This window comes from Ictidomys tridecemlineatus, chromosome 7 (assembly GCF_052094955.1).
Source record: "Ictidomys tridecemlineatus isolate mIctTri1 chromosome 7, mIctTri1.hap1, whole genome shotgun sequence".
Classification (NCBI taxonomy): domain Eukaryota; kingdom Metazoa; phylum Chordata; class Mammalia; order Rodentia; family Sciuridae; genus Ictidomys; species Ictidomys tridecemlineatus.
Window position 1 is genome coordinate 192,038,165 of NC_135483.1, and position 22,336 is coordinate 192,060,500.

Genomic DNA, 22,336 nt, shown 5'->3' on the forward strand with positions numbered 1-22,336 from the left:
CAGGGCTGTGTGATTAAGTGGCCCACAGTACCATCAGGGAATCAGTGTTTTTCTTCTCTCCACTGTCTCTCTCAGGACAGCTTTCATCTTCCATTCCAGCCTTCTTGGTGACGAAATGGCTGCAGTGCTTCCAGGGTTCACAATGCATTCCATTCCTTCCAGAAAGGGAAGGAGGGCAGGAATCCAAGAGCTCTTGCCAAAGAACAAGGAACCTTCCTTCCCAATAGCCCCAGAAAACCTCCGCTTGAATCTCATTGGTTATGATAGAGTAGGTGGCTAAACCTAAACCAGTTCTCTTGGACAATTAAACTGGTTTTCCTGGTCCAACCATTTGGGAAAAAAGGTGGCATTATCCTAATTGGATTAAAATAATCATCCTTGGGGCTGGGGATGTGGCTCAAGCGGTAGCACGCTCGCCTGGCATGCATGCGGTCCGGGTTCTATCCTCAGCACCACATACAAAGATGTTGTGTCTGCCGAAAAACTAAAAAATAAATATTAAAAAAAAAGATGCTTCTTAAAAAAAATAAATAAAAAAAATAAAATAATCATCCTGGGTTCTTTTCACAGTACAGTGCAGAAGTGTCAGGGGTTTCAGCACATGGGGAATCACACCCTCATCACAGAGCTTTCAAAAGTGTCCTTTGCTGGGGGTATAGCTCAGTGGTAGGGCATGAGCTTAGTAAGCGCAAGGTCCAACATCCTGGGTTTAGTCCCACATTGCAAAATAAACAAACAAACGTACAATTTCTATATATATTGGCAAACTGTCCTTTAGAAAACACCCGTTTTCTTGCACTGTCTCCTAGTCTGGGTTTTATTATTATTTTTTAGTCTTTGCCAATTAGATGTGTAAAAAATGGTATTGTTCTATTTAGGAGCATTGTGTTTGTTGCAGATACATAGATACAATTTACTATTATAGATATGATATAGATATAAATATAGACTTCATAGGTCCAAAGTAATTGTTTAAAATTAAGTTCATAATTTTTTTTTTATTGTACTGAGGAGTGAACCCAAGGGCACTTTACCACTGAGCCACATCCCCAGCCCTTTTTAAATTTTTTCTTTTGAGACAGAATCTTGCTAAGTTACTTAGGGCCTCACTAAGTTGCTGAGGCTGGCTTTGAACTTGTAATCTTCCTGCCTCAGCCTCTAGAGTTGCTAGGATTACAGGACTGAGCCATTGCACCTGGCTTTTGTTTGATTTTTGGTGATATATTTAGGATTAAAATATTAATACATTGCCATATCTGTTTCAAATTTTCTCCACATTGTCATTTGTTTTTCTTTTTTCTTTCTTTCTTTTCTTTTCTTTCTTTCTTTCTTTCTTTCTTTCTTTTTTTTGCTGAGGATCAAGGCCAGGAAGGTCAGAGCCCCAAGCATGTAGACAAGCACTGTACTTTGAGCTACATCTCAAGCCCTGTCATTTGCTTGTGTGTGTGTGTGTGTGTGTGTGTGTGTGTGTGTGTGTGTGTGTGCTGGGGATTAAACTCAGAGGTACTTTACCACTAAGCTAAATCCCCAGTCCTTTTTATTTTGAAGCAGGGTCTTACTAAGTTGCTGAGGGTCTTGCTAAGTTTCCCAGGCTGGCCTGGAACTTGAGATCTTCCTCCCTCAGCCTCCCGAGTCTTTTGAGATTACAGGCATGTTCCACTGTGCCCAGCCTGCCATTTGCCTTTGAATTTTATTTGTAGTATTTAAAAGTTTTATCTGGTTAAGTTGATCAAAAATGCCTTTATGTTTATTTTTGCTTAGTTCTTTTAAAGTTATGCAAACTTTAACCTGTTAAGCATTTTCTTCCTCTAAATCCAGTACTTGTTTGTTTGTTTGCTTTTGCTTTTAAGTCCTTAATAGATCTTGAATAAGTTAATGTGTTAGGTAGACATCCTACCCTATTTTTCATTCTATGATGTAGGTGTGTTTTTTAAACACCATTTATTTGTGTTTTTGCTTTTGTGGTACTAGACAGTAACCCTGGGACCTTGTACATGCTAGGCAAGCACTAAGCACTATCTACTAAGCTACATCCCCATTCCTTAAAATACCCTTTGTTAAACATTCTTCTCTCCAAGAAATAAAAATGTACATATGTATGCATACTTACACATACATATGTGTGTATACATATGCATGTGTGAGTGTAAGTATATTTGGTGCAAGGAAGAGAAGCCAAAGTCTTTTTTTTTTTTTTTTTTTTTTTAAAGAGAGAGTGAGAGAGGAGAGAGAGAGAGAGAGAGAGGGAATTTTTAATATTTATTTTTTAGTTCTTGGCGGACACAACATCTTTGTTGGTATGTGGTGCTGAGGATCGAACCCGGGCCGCACGCATGCCAGGCGAGCGCGCTACCGCTTGAGCCACATCCCCAGCCCCAAGCCAAAGTCTTGTGCATCTTTATCATATATTATCATATAAGTTTGGGCTCACCTATGGATTTTGTGTTCAGGGCTATGGCCATTTCTATAAATCATTGTTTTTAATAATCATAGTTGGTTACATTGGTGCAGCTGAAGGAGGCTGCAAGTTCAAGGCAAGCCTAGGCAACTTAGTGAGTCTCTGTCTAAAAAAGGGCTGGGATGTGGCTCAGTGGTAAAGTGCTCATGTTCAATCCCCCATACTGCAAAAAAATAAAAGAAAGAAAAAAAGCTTGTGGAGAGACAGCCAGGACTCTACTGGACTAGACCCTGAGGTCCCTCACTCCCAGATCCTGCTGGTTTGCTCTGATCGCTCTCTGCGGGTGCTTTCCCCTTACTGCCCATAATGCACTTCCTGGCACGGACCAATGTCTCCACGTGCTGTTAGCACAGTCTCATTCTATACTCCCAAAGCCAGCAGCCAGGCCACCATCCCGTTTTACAGGTAAGGAAGCTGAGACCCTAGGAAAAGAAACATTGGCAGATTGGACATCCAGTACTTGCAGAGCCCAGGAAGCCGTGGGGTGCAGCAGGTAACCCCCCCCCTGCTCGGAATGCCCCACTCTCCAGGTCCTCCAGTGCCCTCCGGTCCTCTCATCTCCTTCATTTTCTTCCTTGCCCATGATGAAGGAAGATACCCGAACACTAAGGCACACCTTTTTCTGGGTGGAATATTAAAGAATGAAAGACAGGAGGGCTGGGGCTGGGGTTCAGGGTACAGGGTGCTTCCCAAGCATGCATGAGGCCTTGATTTGCATCCCCATCACCAGGGTGGAAACGCGGGAGACCAAGTGGTCAAGATTGTGCTTGCTCTATGGCCTTAACGTATCCAAAAAAAAAAAAAAAAGACCTTCAATACAGCGTTTGACACCTGGGAGCCTGAAGGTCAGGTGCAGCGGGAGCCGTCTCTGGGATGGGGCCAGAGTGGCTGCTTGCCAGCTGCACGAACCTGCAGTCCCCATCATGGGAGGTGAAGATTCCCTACCCCGTGAGCTCGGTTAGCTTCCAGTGACCCCAAGCGCAGACCAGCCCTCGGGGCGCGCGGCCGGCATTCAAGGGCTGCGGCGGGCAGGTTTGGAGGCGCTTGGGAGTGGGCGCAGCCGCGCCCTCTGGTGGTCACCCTCTGCTTTCTGCATTTCAGCCCTCGCCGGGAAGCGAGAGAACCAGACAGAGGCGCGGGAGACCCCCAGGGGACCCACTGGAGCCAGGCTTGGACTGCTGAGGGTGGGGGCGGGCTTGGGCCACTCGGGTGTCACCTGGGGTCCAGGCTAGGTCTTATCTTCCTCCCTGCCCAGGTAGCTTCACTATCACCTCAAATCCAAGGCTCATGCCCTTCCAGCTTTGCCCTGGACTGCCCTCCTCCGCAGCTCTTCGCAACAGAGGGGAAATTAACGGGCTGCACAGGACTTTCGTAAATGATTCTCAGTCCACTTCCCCGAGCCGACCCCGGAGTACACGCTGGATCCCGCCTCTGGGGGCTAGGGGCGTGGCTTCGCGTAGAGCCCTTGCCCAGCCTTCCTAGGCCGGCCTCCACCTCTGCCTCTTGTACTTTTTGTAGAATAGAGCAATATTTTAAGTCACTAAAGGGGTGTTACTCAATAAGGGGAGGGAAATATGTAACTTAATTAACTTTTAAAAATAAAAGTATCCCATCCCGTTTCCCTTCATTAAATATTAATTATGGGCATCCTTCCTTCTTCCATCAAAAACAGAAACAAAACACCACTAGGCAGGTCCAAGTGAGGGAAGTGGCCCTGGGGCTGGGGCCAGGGATCGGGAGGTGCCCCAGGTGGGAATGGAGGGCCACTGGAAGGGGAAGCAGCCGGGGGAGTTGGGAGAGTAGTTGTGCCCAGGACAATGAGAAAGAAAGTCAATATGTTGGGGAATGATGGGGCCAGGTGTCTCTCGGTTGGGAGAGGACAGACAGGCAAAGAGAAAGGCCTGTCGTGTTGAACTGGGATTGGCGATATCAGTCTAAGATCACGATTTTTAATACATCTAAGGTAATAAACATAAATGTAAATACACATGCCTGTGTGTTTCTGTGGGTGTACAGACATGCTACCTCGCTGCATGTGCTGAGAAGACCTGGGAGCACAGCTCACCTCTCAGAACACCTGCAGTCCAGATCTGGGTTGGCAACACCGTCCTCCATCCAGAAGAGCCACTGCTCCCGAGAGCCATGGCTTCAGCTGGGGCTGGGACAGGGCGAAAGGGGGTGAGTCTGCAACATCATCAGTGGAGGTGAGTCCTCCTTCCTGGAGGTAAAACCCAGGCTGTGACCAGGAGGAAAACCTGAACATAGCCCAGAGGTCTAAGTTGAAGGGAAAGATCAGTTGAAGAGACTGACAGCTGGACCAGGCGGATTGGAGTGGGAAGAGAAGGAGCAAGGGCCTTTGAATCTCTGGCACCCACGGGGTGAAAAGCCAGGAGGCCAGGCACAACTGGCAGGGAAAGAGCAATTTCCAATGGTCTTAATACCTGAGGGTCTGCACTCCCACTGACCAGAGAGAGGTTTCATTGAATGCACAGCTGCTTCAGTGGAGACCCCTGAGGTGCCACACCTAGAAGGTGTGGTTACATTAGCCAGAGAGGAAAGACTACTCCAGACCAATCCTGAAAAGGCTTGAAAACAAGTCTGAAAAAGATTGGTGTTATTTGCAAGTAACTGAATTCCCTGCCATGAAAACTCCAAAGCTCTTAGAATCTAGAGCAGTGGCACACACCTGTAATCCCAACTCAGAAGGCTAAAACAGGAAGATTGTAAATTTGAGGCCAGCCTCAGCAATTTAGCAAGTGCCCTGGATTAAATTCCCAGCACTAAATACATACATAAATAAATAAATACCTCCAAAGCTCTTTAAAAGGAGCACAACAAAGTCCAACCCCCTAAAACACAAATATCACAATATCTGGCATCTAGTGAAAAATTACTTGGCAAAGAAAGGAACACATGATTTTAACCTTGGAGAGTAACACAGACAGTGTAAAGTGTCCCAAAGACGATGGAATTTTCCAAGTTTCCATTTAAAATGGGCTCCAGCTAACAGTCCTTGATAACACTTCAAAGAAGGATCCTGCTTCTCATGCCGTGGTAAACTGTTGCCACTTGGCCACAAGCCAGGTCAGTGACCTAGTGGCCCTAGGCTTCGCAGAAGCTCCACACTTTTCACACCAGGCTGCCTGCCGGACATCATTCAATTCCAAACTTCGATGTTAGGAGCAATGCCGCTTCCTACAGGAAACCATCCCTGACCTTCCTGGCCCCCGTAATTACCCAGTTATTCATCCTGGCCAGGTAACACGGTTTGTGTGAAGGTTTTATCATGTCTCCCTCTGAACCCAAGAATCGGAGCCCGGCGTGTCCTTGAATCGCCATCAGGAAGCACGGCACCTGGCACAGGCTGTCTTCCATAAACCTTGCTGAATGCATGGAGACCTGTGAGCAAACGCGTGGGGTGCGATGGATGCAGGAAGTTCTGCCGAGCGTTTCCCAAGATGATCCCCGACCAAACGGCGGGGTCCGGCAGAGGGCGCCCCCGCGGGCGGGCGCCTGTCCCAGGAACTGGACTCGCGGGGGGCGACGCGGGGTTTGCTCGAGAACCGAGCTCTGGAGAACCGTGCTGGGGCAGGGAAACACTCATTCCTGCCCTGACCCCACTTATTTCTATCAACCACGACCTTTCTCCTCGGTGTCACTCTTCAAGTCACCATCTGTAACCTTGAGAGCGCGTCGCCAAGCGCGTCGCCTTCAAGGCGAGATGTTCCCCGACATTAAATGGGGGTTTGCCGGGTACGGTGGTGCACAGCGGTAATACAGCTACCGGAGGATGATGAGGCAGGACGGTCGCAAGTTCGAGGCCATCCTGGGCAAAAAAATAAAAAGGCATCCTGTCTCAAACAAACAAACAAACAAACAAACAAATAAATTTTAAGCAACGGACTGGGATGTTGCTCGGTGCCAGAGGAGGCCCTGAGCTCAATGACCAGCACCTAAAAAAGAAAGCGGGCAGGGGAACGGAGGGTCGGTGGCAGCTGGGGCCCTTTAAAGCCCCCTTCAACTTTGCCAGTCCTGTTCCCCGTTGCCCAGGTACCTGTCACCCCTCACTCCACCACTAGGGGCACTCTGGGGTTTGAACTCCTGGCTCTTTCATCCTTGGCTCTCAGGCGGGTCTCCTAGAGACCCCTCGGCCTCCTGCAATCCCTGGGCCTAAGTCCTCCACAGGAGGAGGCTCTTCTCCTCCTTCCTCACCTTCCCCCGCTGCTCCGTGGGGTGGGTGGTAGCGGGAGACGCGACAGGCCTGGAGGGGCGCTGAGCAAGTGTCGCATTCACTGACTCTCATTTGTAAAGTTGGTGTGCCCCAGTGGGATACTCCGACCTGGGCACAGGCCAGGCCATCTGATTTTTGAAAAGGCAGATCGGGCTCCACCTGCAGAGATCAAGTCCTTCTAAGGTGAGGTCACTTGGCATTTGAGTGGGAAGGTTAAATATGGCAAAACCCCAGGCCGTGTATGTAAAGATAAGTCCTGTACCACACATAGTAAATTTTCACCAAATAGGAGCTTTCACTGTTGTTAGCAGTAGTAATCAAGAGTGTAGGTAGGATAGTGTGTACTCATCATTTCACTGAATGGATGATCAATTTCTGGGCATAAACAGGAAGAGGGGAAGAATGTGCTAGATCTCTCAATTTTCACGTGGGGAGGAAGTAAGAAACTTTTGTTCTTGACTTTGTTAATTTAGGAAAATACAGGTTCAAAAATTTGTTGGTAGCCAGGTGTGATGGTACACACCTTTAATCCTAGGGACTGAGGAGGCTGAGGCAGGAGGATTGAAAGTTGGAAGCCAGGTTCAGCAATTTAGCAAGGCCCTAAGCAATTTAATGAGAGGCTGACTCAAAATAAAAAGGGCTGGGGTTGTGGCTCAGTGGTTGAGTGTCCCTGGGTTCAATCCCCAGGACTGAACAAACAAATAAACTTGGTGGTGCTAGGGATTGAACCCAGAGCCTCATGCATGCTAGGCAAGTGCTGTACTTCTGAGCTCTAACCTTGCCATAAATTTTTGTTTTTTAATTTAAGGTGACAAGTAGTGGAATAACATTAAACTTACTTGGGAAAGAGGGAAAATGCTTGCTTGATATAGCAAATGAGAGGTAAAGAAAAACCAGAAAACTGCAGTGTAAGCTCAGAAAAAAGTATAAAGCACAGTGACAAAGTAATTTCAGGGCTGGGGTTGGGCCTCAGAGGTAGAGCACTCGCCTAGCATGTTCAAGGTGCTGGGTTCGATCCACATGAAAACAAATAAATTAAACACAAAAAAATGTGTTTAAAATAAATAAATAAATAAAAATAAACAAAATAAAGGTATTGTGTTCATCTACAACTAAAAAATAAATATTTTTTAAATAAGTAATTTCAAATACACCCACTATCAGAATACCTGTGGGTAGCTAAACTCTTCTATTACAGGCAAGAAGGTTTTTTATTGTTTTTTTTTTTTTTTTCGTGAGTGTCCATTCATGTAAACATATGGTATTTTTGTTTTGGGACTGGGGATTGTAGGCCCTCTGCACAGCTCAGCATGCACTCCACCACTGGGCTACTGTCCAGTCCCTGTGAACAGAGAGGCAAGGTCAAGGCCAATGTAAATTTCACCACAATTATTCATTAATTCCTTCCTCCCTCTTTTTTTCTTTTCTTTTTTTTTAGTTGTAGTTGGACATAATACCTTTATTTTATGTATGTATTTATTGTTATGTGGTGCTGAGGATGGAACCCAGGGCCTCGAAAGCGCTGGGAGACGCTCTACCACGGAGCCCCAGCCCCTCCCTTGTCTTTTTTACCCCATTGCTCAAATGTGTCAGGCACTGTGTGGAGGCCCCGCAGATCCAGAGATGAATTGACTAAGGGCTTCCAAGAGGCTCCCCACTAAGAGTGACAGGCAGGAACACACTCTTGGCTCTCTTCCAACTTCTTATCACCTCCTGGGCCTTCGCCTCAGGCCATCTCCCTGGCAAGGCTCTCCTGTTCTTCCTGACACTGAGGCTCTCCCTGTGGGTGTGGACCAGGTCCCCCTGTCATTCCCAACAGTGGCTAAAGGGGACTGCAATAAATCCTCACCTTTGCCCTTCCCTGGAGTTGTAAAGCCAACAACACAAACAGGTGGGCAGGTGCCCAGCCAGATGAGCCCCCTCCTCTCCCCTCCCAGAGAAGAGAGCAGGCCAGGCGACTCCTCGCGATTACGGTGGTGCACAGGCGGTCCCCTCAGTTTCTGCAGGATAGGAAGGGACAGGGTCCCAACCCACACACGGCTGTGAAACCCCAGAGGAGGGGCTGAGAGTGGATGGCCTGTCGCACCACCTGCCAAGAGGGAGGTTAGTCCTCCAGAGCCCCAGAGTCAGGGAAAAGGGGACAGTTCAGACAGGGTCTCCATGGCTGTCACTGCTATTGGAGCAGGCTGCCCTTCCAGTCTGTGGCTCCAGGCCCACCTCAGGTCAGCGTTTGTGGAGAGAGACAACGTGTGGAGCTGCCCTTCAGAGGAGAGGAGACCTCCTCCCCCAGCACCTGGGGAACTGGGTCTGTCCTGGATTCTGCTGGTGTCCTCACAGGGGCGCTGCAGAAGGCCAGGGAGGTGAGGGGTGCTGGCTGCTGCTGACTGGCTGCCTGTGTTGAGCAAGTGGCTCTGAGACCCATGGGCCTGCCCAGGTGTCCCTTTTCCAGGTGACTTTGGGGAAGCTGAGGGCCAGGCCTACAGCTGTCAGGCTGTTTGGAAGGAGCTTGAGGCTGGCGCTCTGTGGAGTGGACCCTCCCGCCGGCTGTGGAGACCCTGGGCTGCTGGCTCTTGGTGCCTTCCTTTTCCTTTGTGTCTGTCTCAGCCGGGGGTCCGTGGACCTCCAGGGCCACTGAGGACAGAGTCCCCTGGGCTCATCGGCTTGGGTGGGGATGACAGTCACTAGTCCAGGCGAGTCCCCTGGGGCTTTCCTGTAGCCGACCGGGTAAGCAGCTTGGTGGCTCCCGCTGGATGTCTCCAAATACCACTGACCTTCCTCTGTTTTGAAGACATTGACTCTGTGGACCTGTTGTGGATGCACTAACCAGGCAACATCGTGCCTCACACATTGTCAAGAATATTTTGTGGGACTGCAGGCGTAGCTCTGTGGAAGGGGGCATTTACCATGGCCAGGCGCTGGTTCAATGCCAAGCACCAAAAAAATTTTAAAAAATATTTTTTAGTTGTCATTGGACAAAATACCTTCATTTTACTTACTTATTTTAATGTGGTGCTGAGGATCAATCCCAGGGCCTTGCAGAAAAGTACTGTCTGCTCCAAACCTCTAGAGATTCTGAGAACCATATCTGATTCCCCTGAGGTGAGCACCGTTCCGGTCTCTGCTCACATCTAGGAGAGAGGGCAGCTGAGGCCCCATGCCTGGGGACCTTTGTGGCAGCAGCCAACCTGGGGCAGCATGGGGCTGTCGCTCCAGATGGGTGCAGGTTTCCACAGGCCAGCACCCCTTCTGGAGAAAAGCCAGAGGCTGTTACCTTCTTGGGCCCTTGACCTTCCTGGCCCAGGATTCAGAAGCTTTTAACACCAGGCAGGAGTTATGATTTCAGAGTTCGAATCACTGCTGTTTTGTTCTGTTCCAGTTTCTGAGATACCCAACCACCAGGGCACATAGCACCTCTACACTGAGTTGTCCCTCTTTGGGGTGTTTTATTTATTCATCTTTACAATCCTGGGGATTGAACCCAGGGTGCTCCACCATAGAGCTACATCTCCAGTCCTTTTTTACTTTTTGTATGAGGCATGGTCTCGCTAAGTTGCTGAGGCTGACCTCGAACTTGGTATCCTCTAATCTCAGCCTTGCAACTCACTGGGAACCATCATATGAACCTCCATACCTGACTCTGTGGAATATTTTATTGAATAAAACAAGCATGAGCTTCGTAAGACACCAAGAATAATTTAAAACAATACAATATATACGTCTGGCAAAGGACTTTTATCCAGAATGTAGGAGGAACTTTTACAACTCAATATAAAGACACACAACCCACTAGAAATGGGCAAAACATTTTTATAAACATTTTTTTTTAATTTTTAGTATTTATTTTTTAGTTTTCGGCAGACACAACATCTTTGTTTGTATGTGATGCTGAGGATCAAAGCCGGGCCGCATGCACGCCAGGCGAGTGTGCTACCGCTTGAGCCACATCCCCAGCCCCTAAACATTTTATCAAAGAAGATATGTGGATGGTTAATAAAGACATGAAAATCTGAACAGCATCATTAGTCATGAGGGAAATGTAACTTAAAATGATGAAGCCAGGCATGGTTTGCAGGCCTATAATCCCAGTCACTGGGGAGACTGAGGCAGGAGGATGGCAAGTTTGAGGCCAGCCTCAGTGATTTAATGAGGCCCTAGTTAACTTAGCAAGACCCTGTCTCAAAAGATGAAAAAAGGTCAGAGATGGAGCTCAGGGATTTCCTAGCATGTGAGGCCCTGGGTCCAGTGGGGTTGGGCCTGGATGGACAATGGATAATTTCCTGTTATTTAGTGGAAGAAATTCGCTCTGTCACAGTGGTCCCCAGCCTTGCCCTACCTTCTTCATTATGCACAGTTATGTGTGTATTCTATATATTCTTTATATACAGGTGGATACTGCCATGTGTATGGTTCTAAGTGGTATTACATATAGTTCTAAAATACATATTTTCTTCTTACAAGGTCAAGGTTGATAACATATACTCACCAGAGTATCCATAAATCTCCCTCTTCTTTAGTCTTTGTACTTAGATTTGGGCTGCCCCAGACCTCAGTGGCGCCTGGCCTGCTTGTCCATCCACACTGTTTGTCTATGTTTGCCTCTGTGTGGTAGCATCAGGCACAAAGCAGATATTGCTTTTTTAAAAAAAAAAATTTTTTTAGTTTTAGGTGGACACAATATCTTTATTTTTTATCTTTATGTGGTGCTGAGGATCGAACCCAGTGCCTCATGCATGCTAGGCGAGTGCTCTACCACTGAGCCAAAACCCCAGCCCAGATATTGCTTTTTTAAAGAAGTGATCGGGGGCTGCAATTGTCTGAGCATTTTGTTCCCTGATCTTTGAAATGCTTTGCTTAGTGACACATTTCTTTTTTTTTTTTTAAAAAAAGAAGTAGTCATTTTCTTTTTTTCCTCCCAATCCCCAGTACTGGGGATGGAGCCCAGGGGTGCTGTACTGATGAGCTGCATCCCAGCCCTTTTCATTTTTTATTTTGACACAGGGTCTTGTTGAGTTGCCCAGCGGGCCTGGAGCTTGGGATCCTCCCATCTCAGCCTCAGGAGCAGCTGGGATTGTAGGCGTGTGCCACCGCGCCTAGCATAGTCATTTTCTTTTAATAAACTTTTATTGAGGGTAAGATTGTTTCAGCTATTTGTTGTGGTTTAACAACATACACAGCTCAAATTCAGTGGTGTGACCTGTTCTCAGCAGCCCTGTCCAGAACAACCAGCAGGTAGAAGGAGCCGGCATCCATCAGCGGATGACTGGGGCAACTAAATGTGGCATAGGAGGACACTGAAAGTTACCCAGCCTTAAAAAGGAGGGGAATCCTGCAGGGACGAACCTCGAGGCTGCTGTGCTAGGTGAAGTCAGCCAGACCCAAAAGGACAGGCACTGTAGGGCACTGTAGGACACTGTGAGGCACCCCAAGTCCCAGATTCCAGAGGCAGAAGCAGGAAACTGATGGGCGGGGCCAGGGAAGGGGGATGACTGGTTGTTCCCAGGGTGCAGAGTTTCAGTTTGCAAAAGTCCCGGAGATGCGGAGCTCCACGTGGAAGTACTTAACACTGCCAAGCTGAGCACGTAAAATAACTTGCTCAGTTTTATCATGTTTGATTTACACAACTAAAGAAGACACAAATCAAGGGTTAAGTAGATACCACCATCTCCTGATGCTCTTGGGCGCTCTGGGTCAGTTTGGGCATAGGCAAGGTGGCTCCTCTCTGCTCTAGGATGTTTTGGAGCTAGCTGGGGTGACTTGATGTCTGGAGTGATCCTAATGACTGGGCTGGTGGAGATGGGGACAGACGGCCTCCTTCCAAGATGAATGACTTTACTCACAGTAAAGGGGCAGGGTTGGGGGCTGGTCAAAAGACAGGTCCCTCTGGACTGTTGTTGACTGGAGCCCACGTGTGTTACCTTCAGCTTGACAGCTTTCAAGCCATCAGACTCAGTTTGTAGTTATTCAGGGTTCCAAGTGCACAACTCAGAGTGACCTAGCCCCATTTCTACCTCAAGCTTTTGGTCCACCAGTCACAAGAGCGCATGCAGGTTCAAGACATGGGTGGTGGGTGCACGGCTGAGGTTCAGAGGTAGAGTGTTTGCCTAGCATGTGTGAGGCATAGGTTTGATCCTTGGCATCACCTAAAAAAAATAAAATGAAGGTATTGTGTCCATCTACAACTATAAATATTTGAGAGAGAGAGAGAGAGAGAGAGAGAGAGAGAGAGAGAGAGAGAGAGAGAGAGAGGAGAGAGAGATGGGCGCAGATCCTACCTTTCGGTTGTAGGAGCCCAAATCATGTTGTAAGCGAAAGGTTCAGTTTGCTGCCACCTTGGAGAGTCAATGAACGAGAGGCAGAGTAACAGAGAAAGACGGTTATTGGCAGCAGGTGGGCATTGTTGGCAGGTGGTTGACTCATGCCTTCAGTGACCACGGCACCCTTAACCCTAGGCGTGAATATTTTATATGATTTTTCAAAGGCAGGGACGTGGATACCAGCAGGAAGGTGCCTTAGCTCCAGAGTTTTGGAGAGGAGCCTCTTCTGGAGTGTGGGATGTGCACATCTTATCTCCTAGACGTGGCTCAGTGACAGCCGCAGCGTGGTGGATCCAAACGAGACGCCGGTGATCAACGCTTCTGGGTTTGCTTAGCAATCCGTGTTGATTTTTGTTGTGGTATTTCTGGCAAGAACCCTTCCAGGTGTGATCCTGTAACTTGGGACTAGGGAGTTCTGGAAGGAAGGGTTTGTGCATTCCTAGCTGGCTTTAGTGTGCAGTTACGCTGTAAAAGAGTAGGCAGAAATGAAGAGAAACTTCTGATAAGTGGGTCTAGATGATGACAGGTGGGGTCAGGGGGTATGTTTTTAATTTGTGGCCAAATTGTGAAACTACACAGACACAGATGCAGAAAAGTCCACATATCAGGAGATTCTTGCTTGATGTTATTGTGCAAAGTGAACCACTCATACAGTTGCCAACCAGAGCATTACAGGAGCTCAGAACCCCCTCATCTTCCTGTTGCAGGCATCCTCTTGACCCCCACGTCTCACCTGACTGACTATACTGCTAACACTTTTTGATTGAACTTTTTTCCCCCTCAGTACTGGGGATTGAACCCTGGGGTGCCCTACCAATGAATTACATCCCCAGTGCCCCCCCCCTTATTTTTGGATACCGGGGATTGAACTCAAGGGCACTCAACCACTGAGCCACACTCCAGCCCTATTTTGTATTTTATTTAGAGACAGGATCTCACTGAGTTGCTTAGTGCCTCACTGTTGCTGAGGCTGGCTTTGAATTTTCGATTCTCCTGTCTCAGCCTCCCAAGGTGCTGGGATTACAGGTGTGTGCCATTGCCCTGGCCCCAGCCCTTTTTATTTTATATTTTGAGACAGGGTCTTGCCATGTTGCTGAGGATATTGCTACATTGCTGAAGCTGGTCTTGAACTTGGCCATCCCCCTCTTCAACCTCTCAACTTGCTGAGGTTATAGGCATGCACCAATGCACCTGGCAAAATTAAATTTAAAAGGCTTCGGATGTAGCTCAGTGGTAGATTGCTTGCCTAGGATGCATGAAGCCCTGGATTCAATTCCAGCATTACAAAAAAAGGGGGTGGCTGAGAGAGTGAACTAGAGAGATCCTTAAGAAGTGGTCCACAGCTGGGTATGGTGGTGCGTGCCTGTATTCCCAGCAACTCAGAAGACTGAGGCAGGAGGATGGCAAGTTCCAGGCCAGCCTCAGCAACTTTGCAAGACCCTATCTCAAAATAGAACATAAAAAAGGGTTCAGTGGGGGCTGGGGTTATGGCTCAGTGGTAGAGCTCTAGCCTAGCACATGCGGGACCCTGGGTTCGATCCTCAGCACCACATAAAAATAAATAAGTGAAATAAAGGTATTGTGTCCAACTACAGCTAAAAAATAAATATTAAAAAAATCCTTTGATTATAAAGGATAAAGGATAGAGATGGAGAGGTGCACAGGGCCAGGTATGGAGAAGGGATGCAGTGCTTCCTGACCTCTCTTGGCATGCTACCCTCCAGGAACCTCCTCCTGAGAGCAATAGATTTTTAGGTAACAGGGTGCGAAGAGTTTTTCACATGTGTTCAGTTTCCACAGTGTAATTAAGCCTCAGGAAGCTCGGAATCCTGTCTAGGCACTCCAGCAAACAGCCCCAGAGAGGGGCCACCCATCGGCAGCATCAGGCCCCAGACATGTGAGGACAAGTCTTCAGGGCATTCCCCAGCCCAGCCTGGGTGCTGCCCCTGCTTTCACGAAGTGGACTCCAGGAGAGATTTCCCCACCCAGATCTGCCCCAGCTGCAGATCTGTGAGCCGAATATAGGAAGTGTGGGAATGGTTTGTTACACAGTGGTAAAAATGAACATGAAGTCTTAGAATTAAACCAATGATTTGGTTTTCCCCACAAAAGGTAGAAGCTCCTTTAACTACACCAAAAGAACATTAGTGCAATAAATGAGCTCATGGGTTCACAACAAGACAAACGCTGCCAGCAAGAAGTCCACTTCCTCATTGTAAACAATTATTTTCTTACAGTTCTATATATTCATTATAGGAAATTCTGAAAAATAAGAATTTTTAAAAACAACTGTTAATAACTTGGTCCTTTTGGTTTTCTTCTATATATTGAAGCTTATGTTACAAAATATAAGTCACACTTAAAAGAAAGAGTGATCTTGGTCCATCATCAGGGATCATGCTTAGTTCCTTGTCAGGCACACACCCTGGACGTTAAAGAAGGCGTGCTGGGGGGTGTCTGGGATGGCCATGACTATGGCCACCTGGAGTAGTCACTGGTGACACATTGAGTTCATCCTCAGGGGTAGCCAGCGTTGCCTGGTGAATAATTGCTGTCAGGGGTGGGACACAGCGTAGAGGGTGTCCTGTCTCCCACCCCTATGTCAGTGGTAGGGAGGCTGGGGTTTGCTGGTGGACACAGCCCCTGATCTCTGCTCCCTGCAGGGAATGTGCCTTTGAATGGTACCCAGTGACTGTTCACATCACACATGTGCATTATGCAAAAGCGCTTCCTCATTTGGAAACACTCAAATGAAAAAATGGAATTTTGTTCAAAACTCACTCTCATTCACTGAAGAATTTTCAACATTATGTTTGGAAGTTGAAAGACAAGGGAGAGCTTTTAAATTCTTTCATGTGAGCAAGCATAAATTTTAGCATGTAAATGTGGTTTTAAAATGTTATTGCCTATTCATGCAAGTTTCTTTTTAAAAAATATTTTTTAGTTGTAGTTGGACACAATATCTATTTAGTTTTATATAGTGCTGAGGATCAAAGCCACTGCCTCACACGTGCAAGGTAGGCGCTCTACCACTGAGCTATAGCCCCAGCCCTCACGCAGAGTTTCTTGTTAATAGAGTCTATAAAATTTTAAAAAACATTTGGTCAAGGATATCACATAAAATGCTCAAAACAGATGTGACAACAAAGCAGACCTGCTGGTCACCTCCACCGGGTTAGGAATTGCAGCACCTTGTAATAGGTTTGTCCATTTCATGCACAAAACCTGTTTCACACAACAGTTAAAAAGAATTAGTTGGGATGTTAAAGATATGTTTATGCTATGTTGGTTTTAAAGTTATTTATTTATTGGTATCAGGGATTGAACCCAGAAGCACTTAACCACTGAGCAACACCCTAAGCCCTTTTTGTATTTTATGTTGAGACAGGGTCTTGCTAAATTGCTTGGGGCGTCAATAAATTGCTGAGGCTAACTTTGAACTTGTGAACCTCCTGAGTGCTGGGATTACAGGCGTCAGCCACTGCTCCTGGGTGCTAGAGATCTAACTCAGGACTTGGTGCATGCTAAGTATGTTGCTCTGCCCCTGAGTTGCACTCCACAGCCCTGAAATAACATTTTAATTACAGGCATATATGCTCCCCATCTCCTTTGTCCCCAACGTGTCATATAGGATGCACATGACAGAGGCTGGACCCTGGCTCAAGTTTCCAGGCCAAATAGTCATAGACATGTGCTCAGCCTGCTAGGGTCTGAGTTGAGCCCGCCCTGTGTTTACAAGATTCTTCTCAGTGCTTGGGTGATGTAACCGTCATGATCATCAGCTTCCTTGGGGAGAATGACGACTGTACTTGTTTTTACCCTCTTGTTTAAACTGTTGCTTATTTTCAAGTTTTTTCTTTTTCTTCTTGTGTGTTTCACCCAAAACAAAGCAAAGCAAACCAAATAGGTCCAGAGCTCCTGCAGCTGAGCTGGTCTTTTACCTCCAGGGGAACCAAAACTTCTTCTGTTTATTTGCTTTTAATATTTTTAGCATGTTTTGGAAAAACTTCTTTTCAGTGGGTGAGGTGCTTTTAAAATTTTTTATTTATTTTGTGCTGGGGACTGATCCCAAGGGTACTTTACCCTCGAGCTATATCGTCAGCTCTTCTGATTTTTCGAGATAGGATCTCGCTTAATTAATCTGCTGAAGCTGGCCTTGAATTTGAGATCTTCCTGCCTCAGCCTCCGGAGTGGCTGGGATTACAGATCCTGCTGCACCGCCCCAGGCCTTGTTTTGGGTTGTGCGTGCGGGTGTGTCTGCTGGGAATCAAGCCCAGGGCCTCAGGCATGCTGGGCGAGTGGTCCTCCTCTAAGCTGCTCCCCAGCCCCTCCATGGGTGTTTGAAACGCAGCTCTCCCGCCCCACACTCCCTGCTGGAGCCTCCTACTCCAGGACCTCGGGACAGGTGGGGGCACGCGGTGTCACCAGGGGTGCTCACCTCCCCTCCCCCCAGTCTGTCCCAAGCCGCGAGCTCCTCAGTCCGGGACACTTCATGGGGGCTAGAAACGAACGGTCGGGAAAATTTTGACCGCTATCGTTTCCCCGGGGGACCACGGGGTCGCCGGGCTCCCCAGGAGCAGACGCTGGCGGCAAGGTCGGAGTCGATCCCGGGGTTCACGCCCGAAGCGGGCGAGCGGTCAGCCTCCCGGCCCCAGCCGGGGAGAGGAGAGACGCGGTCGGCGGGACGCGAAGACGCCCAGGGCCTCCCGCCCGGCTGACGGTCCCCGAGCACCGGCGCCTCCTTAAGTCTGCGGCTCCGCCCTGCCCGCCCCGCCCGCCCGCGGTTCCTCCCAACCGCCGAGCCCCTGCCGTCTCGGCGGAGTGTCGCGGAGCCTCGAGCCTGGGAGGAGCGCGCCGCCCGCCCGGTCCCCGCGCCTGGACAAGCGTCCCCACGTCCCGGATCCGCCAGCATGGCCAGCGAGGAGCTGGCGCGCAAGCTGCAGCGCCGGCTGCGGCTCCAGGAAGCTGAGGAAGGCGGCCAGGGCGACCCCCAGCCTGCGCCCCTCGCCGTTCCAGCCCCGATGCTGGAGCCCGAGCCCGAGCCTGAGCCCGAGCCCGAGCCCGAGCCCGAGCCCGAGCCGCCCGCCAGAGCGCCCACAGCCAGCGCTGGCGCGGAGCTGAGCGCCCAGCTGAGCCGGCGGCTGGACATCAACGAGGGCGCGGCGCGGCCCCGCCGCTGCAGGGTCTTCAACCCCTACACGGAGTTCCCGGAGTTCAGCCGGCGCCTCATCAAGGACCTGGAGAGCAAGTTCAAACTGTGAGCGCCCGCGCCGTGCGCCCCGTGCGCTGCGCCCCCGGGGGCCGGGCCCAGGACCCCGGAGGAGGGCAGGGGTCCGGGAGGAGGGGCAGCCGGGGCAGGAAGGAGGTGCAGGGGCCCCGGGGTGCCCTTAGCGTTTGAGCCAGCGAAGCCGGGTCCTGCGCGCCGGTCTCTCCCCGCGCGGTGGAGGGACCTTCCCGCCGGGAGTCTGAGAGCGGGAGCCCTTTGCACCCGGACCGAACCCAGAAGTTGCCCTGGGGCCACCAAGCGGGTGTCCCTGGCTCCGGGGCGGGTTCCGCCCCCTCCGCGCGCAGGTCCCGAGATCGCATTGAGCCCCACTTCTAGGAAAGGAGCCGCGCCGGGGCGCCTCACCTGCCAGCTCCATCTACATCCCCTAGGGGAACTAGCCCCTGACGTCCTTTTGTCTTTTAAAACAAAAGGGGAAAGTGAATGCTTGGCCGCCGCGGGGTCCCAGGTACCCGCGAGCTGAGAGCTGGAGCCTTAGGCTCCCAGGAGACCTAGCAGCTCCCGGGAGCGCGGAGCGGCGCGGGAGCCTCCTGGGGGCGTCGCCAGGTGGCTCCCCGCTTCCTGCCTGTGGGGCCCGAGGTGTGGGTCAGAACCGGCCTTGGCCGCTGGCTGCATTTGCGCCTTGCTAGATAGTGAGCGGAGGATCGCCCACCTGGGGCACCTGGAGCCCGCACACCCGGCGAAAGAGGCGGCACGAAGGGACTTGTTGCCTGGGACCTCCCTGTCCTCACTCTTCTCATCTGGAGAGTGGGAGCAGTAATAGTCCCTTGCCTTTTAAGGCCATCAAGTATTTTGCACACCGTAAGCTCCTACCGAGCTATTAATATTATTTCCAGAATTGGGCCGAGACCGGAAAAATTACTGGGGGAGCGCAGGCCGCCGGCCAGGTCCTGCCGGGGCGTCTTTAAAAGCGCCTGGAATGTGTTTGTCCTCTGAGAGGAGGTTCTATTTAAAGGCGCTGTGGCGGGCGTTGTGGGGCAGGGAGCCTGCACTGCCCCTGTTCTGAAGGCTACCGAGGCGGCACCTGGGAGCCTCCCTGACACCTAGATTTCTCTGTTCCTGGCTTCCAGGGTCCGTTTGGGCAATTCGGAAAGACGGAGTTGGGGACAAAGAATGGACTGGGCCAAGGTGGAAAAGCTGTCTGTGAGGCTGGTCGGTCCGCCCCCCGGGATTTATTTGTGGTCATTGCTTTTCAGGGGAAGACTGCTCTGGCCTTGACAGATTCAGGGAGGGCGTCTGGGACGGACCTTCATTTTCAGATTGCTGTGTGATCATTTGAGTTTCTACCTCTCTCCTTCATTTCTTTCACTCTTCCTGCAAAACCGTCTTAGGAAGGATAAGTTTGTTAGCTGCCTAAGAGTAATGCAGGGAAGACCAGCCGGTGGGAGAGCCCTGGGAGACCAAGCAAGGTGGCCTCTGTGAGAAAACAGGTGCTGGACCAGCGTTCTGTGTCAAGCTAAGAGGAAGACAGTAGGCGATCTGGGGTCCCGACAGAGCATACAGGAACCTTGCATAGTATTTCTTTTGAGCTATGACATTGGTTGGGTCTTCTGTCACTTGCAACAAATATTGGCATAAACAAAAGGGGAATTATTTGGCTCCTGAAACTAAAAAGCCAGCATCAGCTTCAAGTATGGCTGGATCTAGGAGCTCAAAAGATGCCATCCAAGCTTTGTTTCTCTTTCTTTTTCTTTTTCTTCCTTTATTTTGGTGCAGTGGGATGGGTTGAACCCAGGATCTCTCAAATGCTAAGAACACACTCTACCACTGAGCTACCCACATCCAGCCCTTGTTTCTATTTTTTAAAGCCACTCCCTCTCTGTGTTTTCCTTATTCTAAAGTAGCTCATCCCTGGTGTTGGCAGTGTGGCCACAGCAGCTCCAGTAAGTCCACTGGGAAAGAGCATCCACGGCAGAGGCCTTGGTGTGTCACTTATTTGCAAGGAAGGTAGCTTTACAGTTGTCTCCATCTCTTCCTCTCTCTCTGCCTCTCTCCCCCTCTCTCCCTCTCCCTCTCTTCCCCTCTCTCTCTCTCTCTCTCTCTCCCTCTCTCCCTCTCTCCCTCTCTCCCTCTCTCCCTCTCTCCCTCTCTCCCCTTTCCCTCTCTCCCCCTCTTTCTCTAGCACTGTACTGGAGATTGAATCCAGGGTCACTCTACCCTGAGCTAGGTCCCTAACCCTTTTAAATTTAAATTTTTTTTTGGCCCTAGGGATTGAAACCAAGGGTGCTATGCCACTGAGCTACATCCCCAGCCCTGTTTATTTTTTGAGAAGGTCTCACTAAGTTGCTTAGGGCCTCGATATTTGCTGAAGCTGGCCTTGAACTTGTGATCCTCCTGCCTCAGCCTCCTGAGATGCTGGGATTACAGTTATGCACCACTGTTCTTGACTGCTATTGTTTCTTGTTGGCTCCTAACCGACTGCTGTAGTCAGGGCCAGGCCACCTTGTGCCCCCAACCCTTGAAGCGGGGCACGTGTTCATAGCTGAAGTTTTCCCAGACCCTGACCGCCTGTTCTCCCCTCCCTGCCTTACCTTCAAGCGCCACAGCTCTGCCACAGCTCTGCCACAGCTCTACGTAATCCCAGACTACCCTATTCATCCGTGAACCCCAGGATCCCCCAGCTGGCTCCTTGTCTTTCTCTCAGGGGGCTCCTGCTGATGTGTGTACCTGAGCAACCACTGAATCTCTTCCCTCTCCTCCTGCCACCCCATCGGGTCTCCCCATTCTGGATGAGTTTGCTGTCTGGACATTTCCTGTGTATCTGGTTGTAGCCCTCATTCCCCTCATAGAGGCCATGTGACTGTGACCGCAGTTGATGGACAAGCCCTGGTCTTCTGAAGTGCCTGCAGTGCCTGTGGTGGCTAGGTCATACCAGTCCCCTGTGTGCCCCGCCCCGCCCTTGCCCAGGCCAGGGCAAGCTCCAGGTCCCCCCCCACCCACACATACCAGGAAGAGCTGCTATGGAGCTTGATACTGGGTGGCATGCAGGCTGGGCCGGATCACCTGTCCTGTAGCTGGCCCTCTGTTGCTAATGACTTCTGTGGTCCCAGCTTTGCCTGTGGCCCAGCCAGGATACTTACTGAACCCCGGGGTTTCCTCTTCCTCTGTCTACTGTTTTTTAAAAGAGCTTTTTTAAAGAAAAAAATTAGAAACAGTGTGCAGGCTTGGTGGCTCCCTTTTCCCAGGTTTCCCCCATGTGGATGTGCCACAGCCCCCCCCCCCAAAGGCTTCTCTTGCACCAACCACACGGATATATCTGCAGCTGACTTGACCACTGGCTGCTGGCCAGGAAGGAAACCCCTGCCCAGGCCTTGGGTCCCTCTGCAGCCTGCACTTCCCCTGAGGCCAGTGGCACTCATGCCAAGGCCTTCTTGCTCAGGCTGTGTGGTGGTGTCCAACCAGCCAGCTGGTCCCCGCGGTGCCTCTGCCCGAGACCTGAGCATGTTCTCTCCTTCATTTCCCTTTGGTTTCTGTGCCAAAAAAAAAAAAAAAAAAAAGTTAAAGAACATACAACACAGCTGGGGGTGGTGGTGCTCACCTGTAATCCCAGCCATTTGGGAGATTGAGGCAAGAGGATCATGAGTTTAAAGCCAGCCTCAGCAAAAGCGAGGCCTTAAGCAACTCAGTGAGACCCTGTCTCTAAATAAAACACAAAATAAGGCTGGGGATGTGGCTCAGTGGTTGGGTGCTCCTGAGTTCAATCCTGGTACCAACAAAGAAAGAAAGAAAGAAAGAAAAAAAAAGAACATACAACAGACCAACTTGTTACACTGTGGGTTTCTTTCTGAATTTTACTCATGGCAAAGCAGTCCCGGGTGACTGTGAGGACCAGGGCTGGGGTCCAGGCTTCCCAGGTTCACACTCTGGTCCCACCCCTTGCTCCCTGGAGCACGAGGTTAAAAGCTCTCTTGCTTCAGGTACCCCTTCTGTTAAGTGGGAATAGAATAGGACCACCTCTCCTTCAGGGGATTCAGTAAATTAACTTGCATGAAGCAGTTGGCTCAGTGCTTGGCTTACGTTGGAGGCCTAGTCAGTTTTAGTCACTGATT

General features: G+C 49.8%; 1 protein-coding gene across 1 annotated transcript in view; it reads left to right on the plus strand.

Annotated features, from left to right (window-relative positions):
* The first annotated feature begins 17,789 nt into the window (after positions 1-17,789).
* Efhd1 (EF-hand domain family member D1) overlaps positions 17,790-22,336 on the plus strand; it is a 39,276-nt gene continuing 34,729 nt past the window's right edge. The window contains exon 1 of the mRNA XM_013359118.3: positions 17,790-18,260. Coding sequence (XP_013214572.2) covers positions 17,914-18,260 — 347 coding nt within the window. The 5' untranslated portion in view covers positions 17,790-17,913. The remainder of the gene's footprint in view (positions 18,261-22,336) is intronic.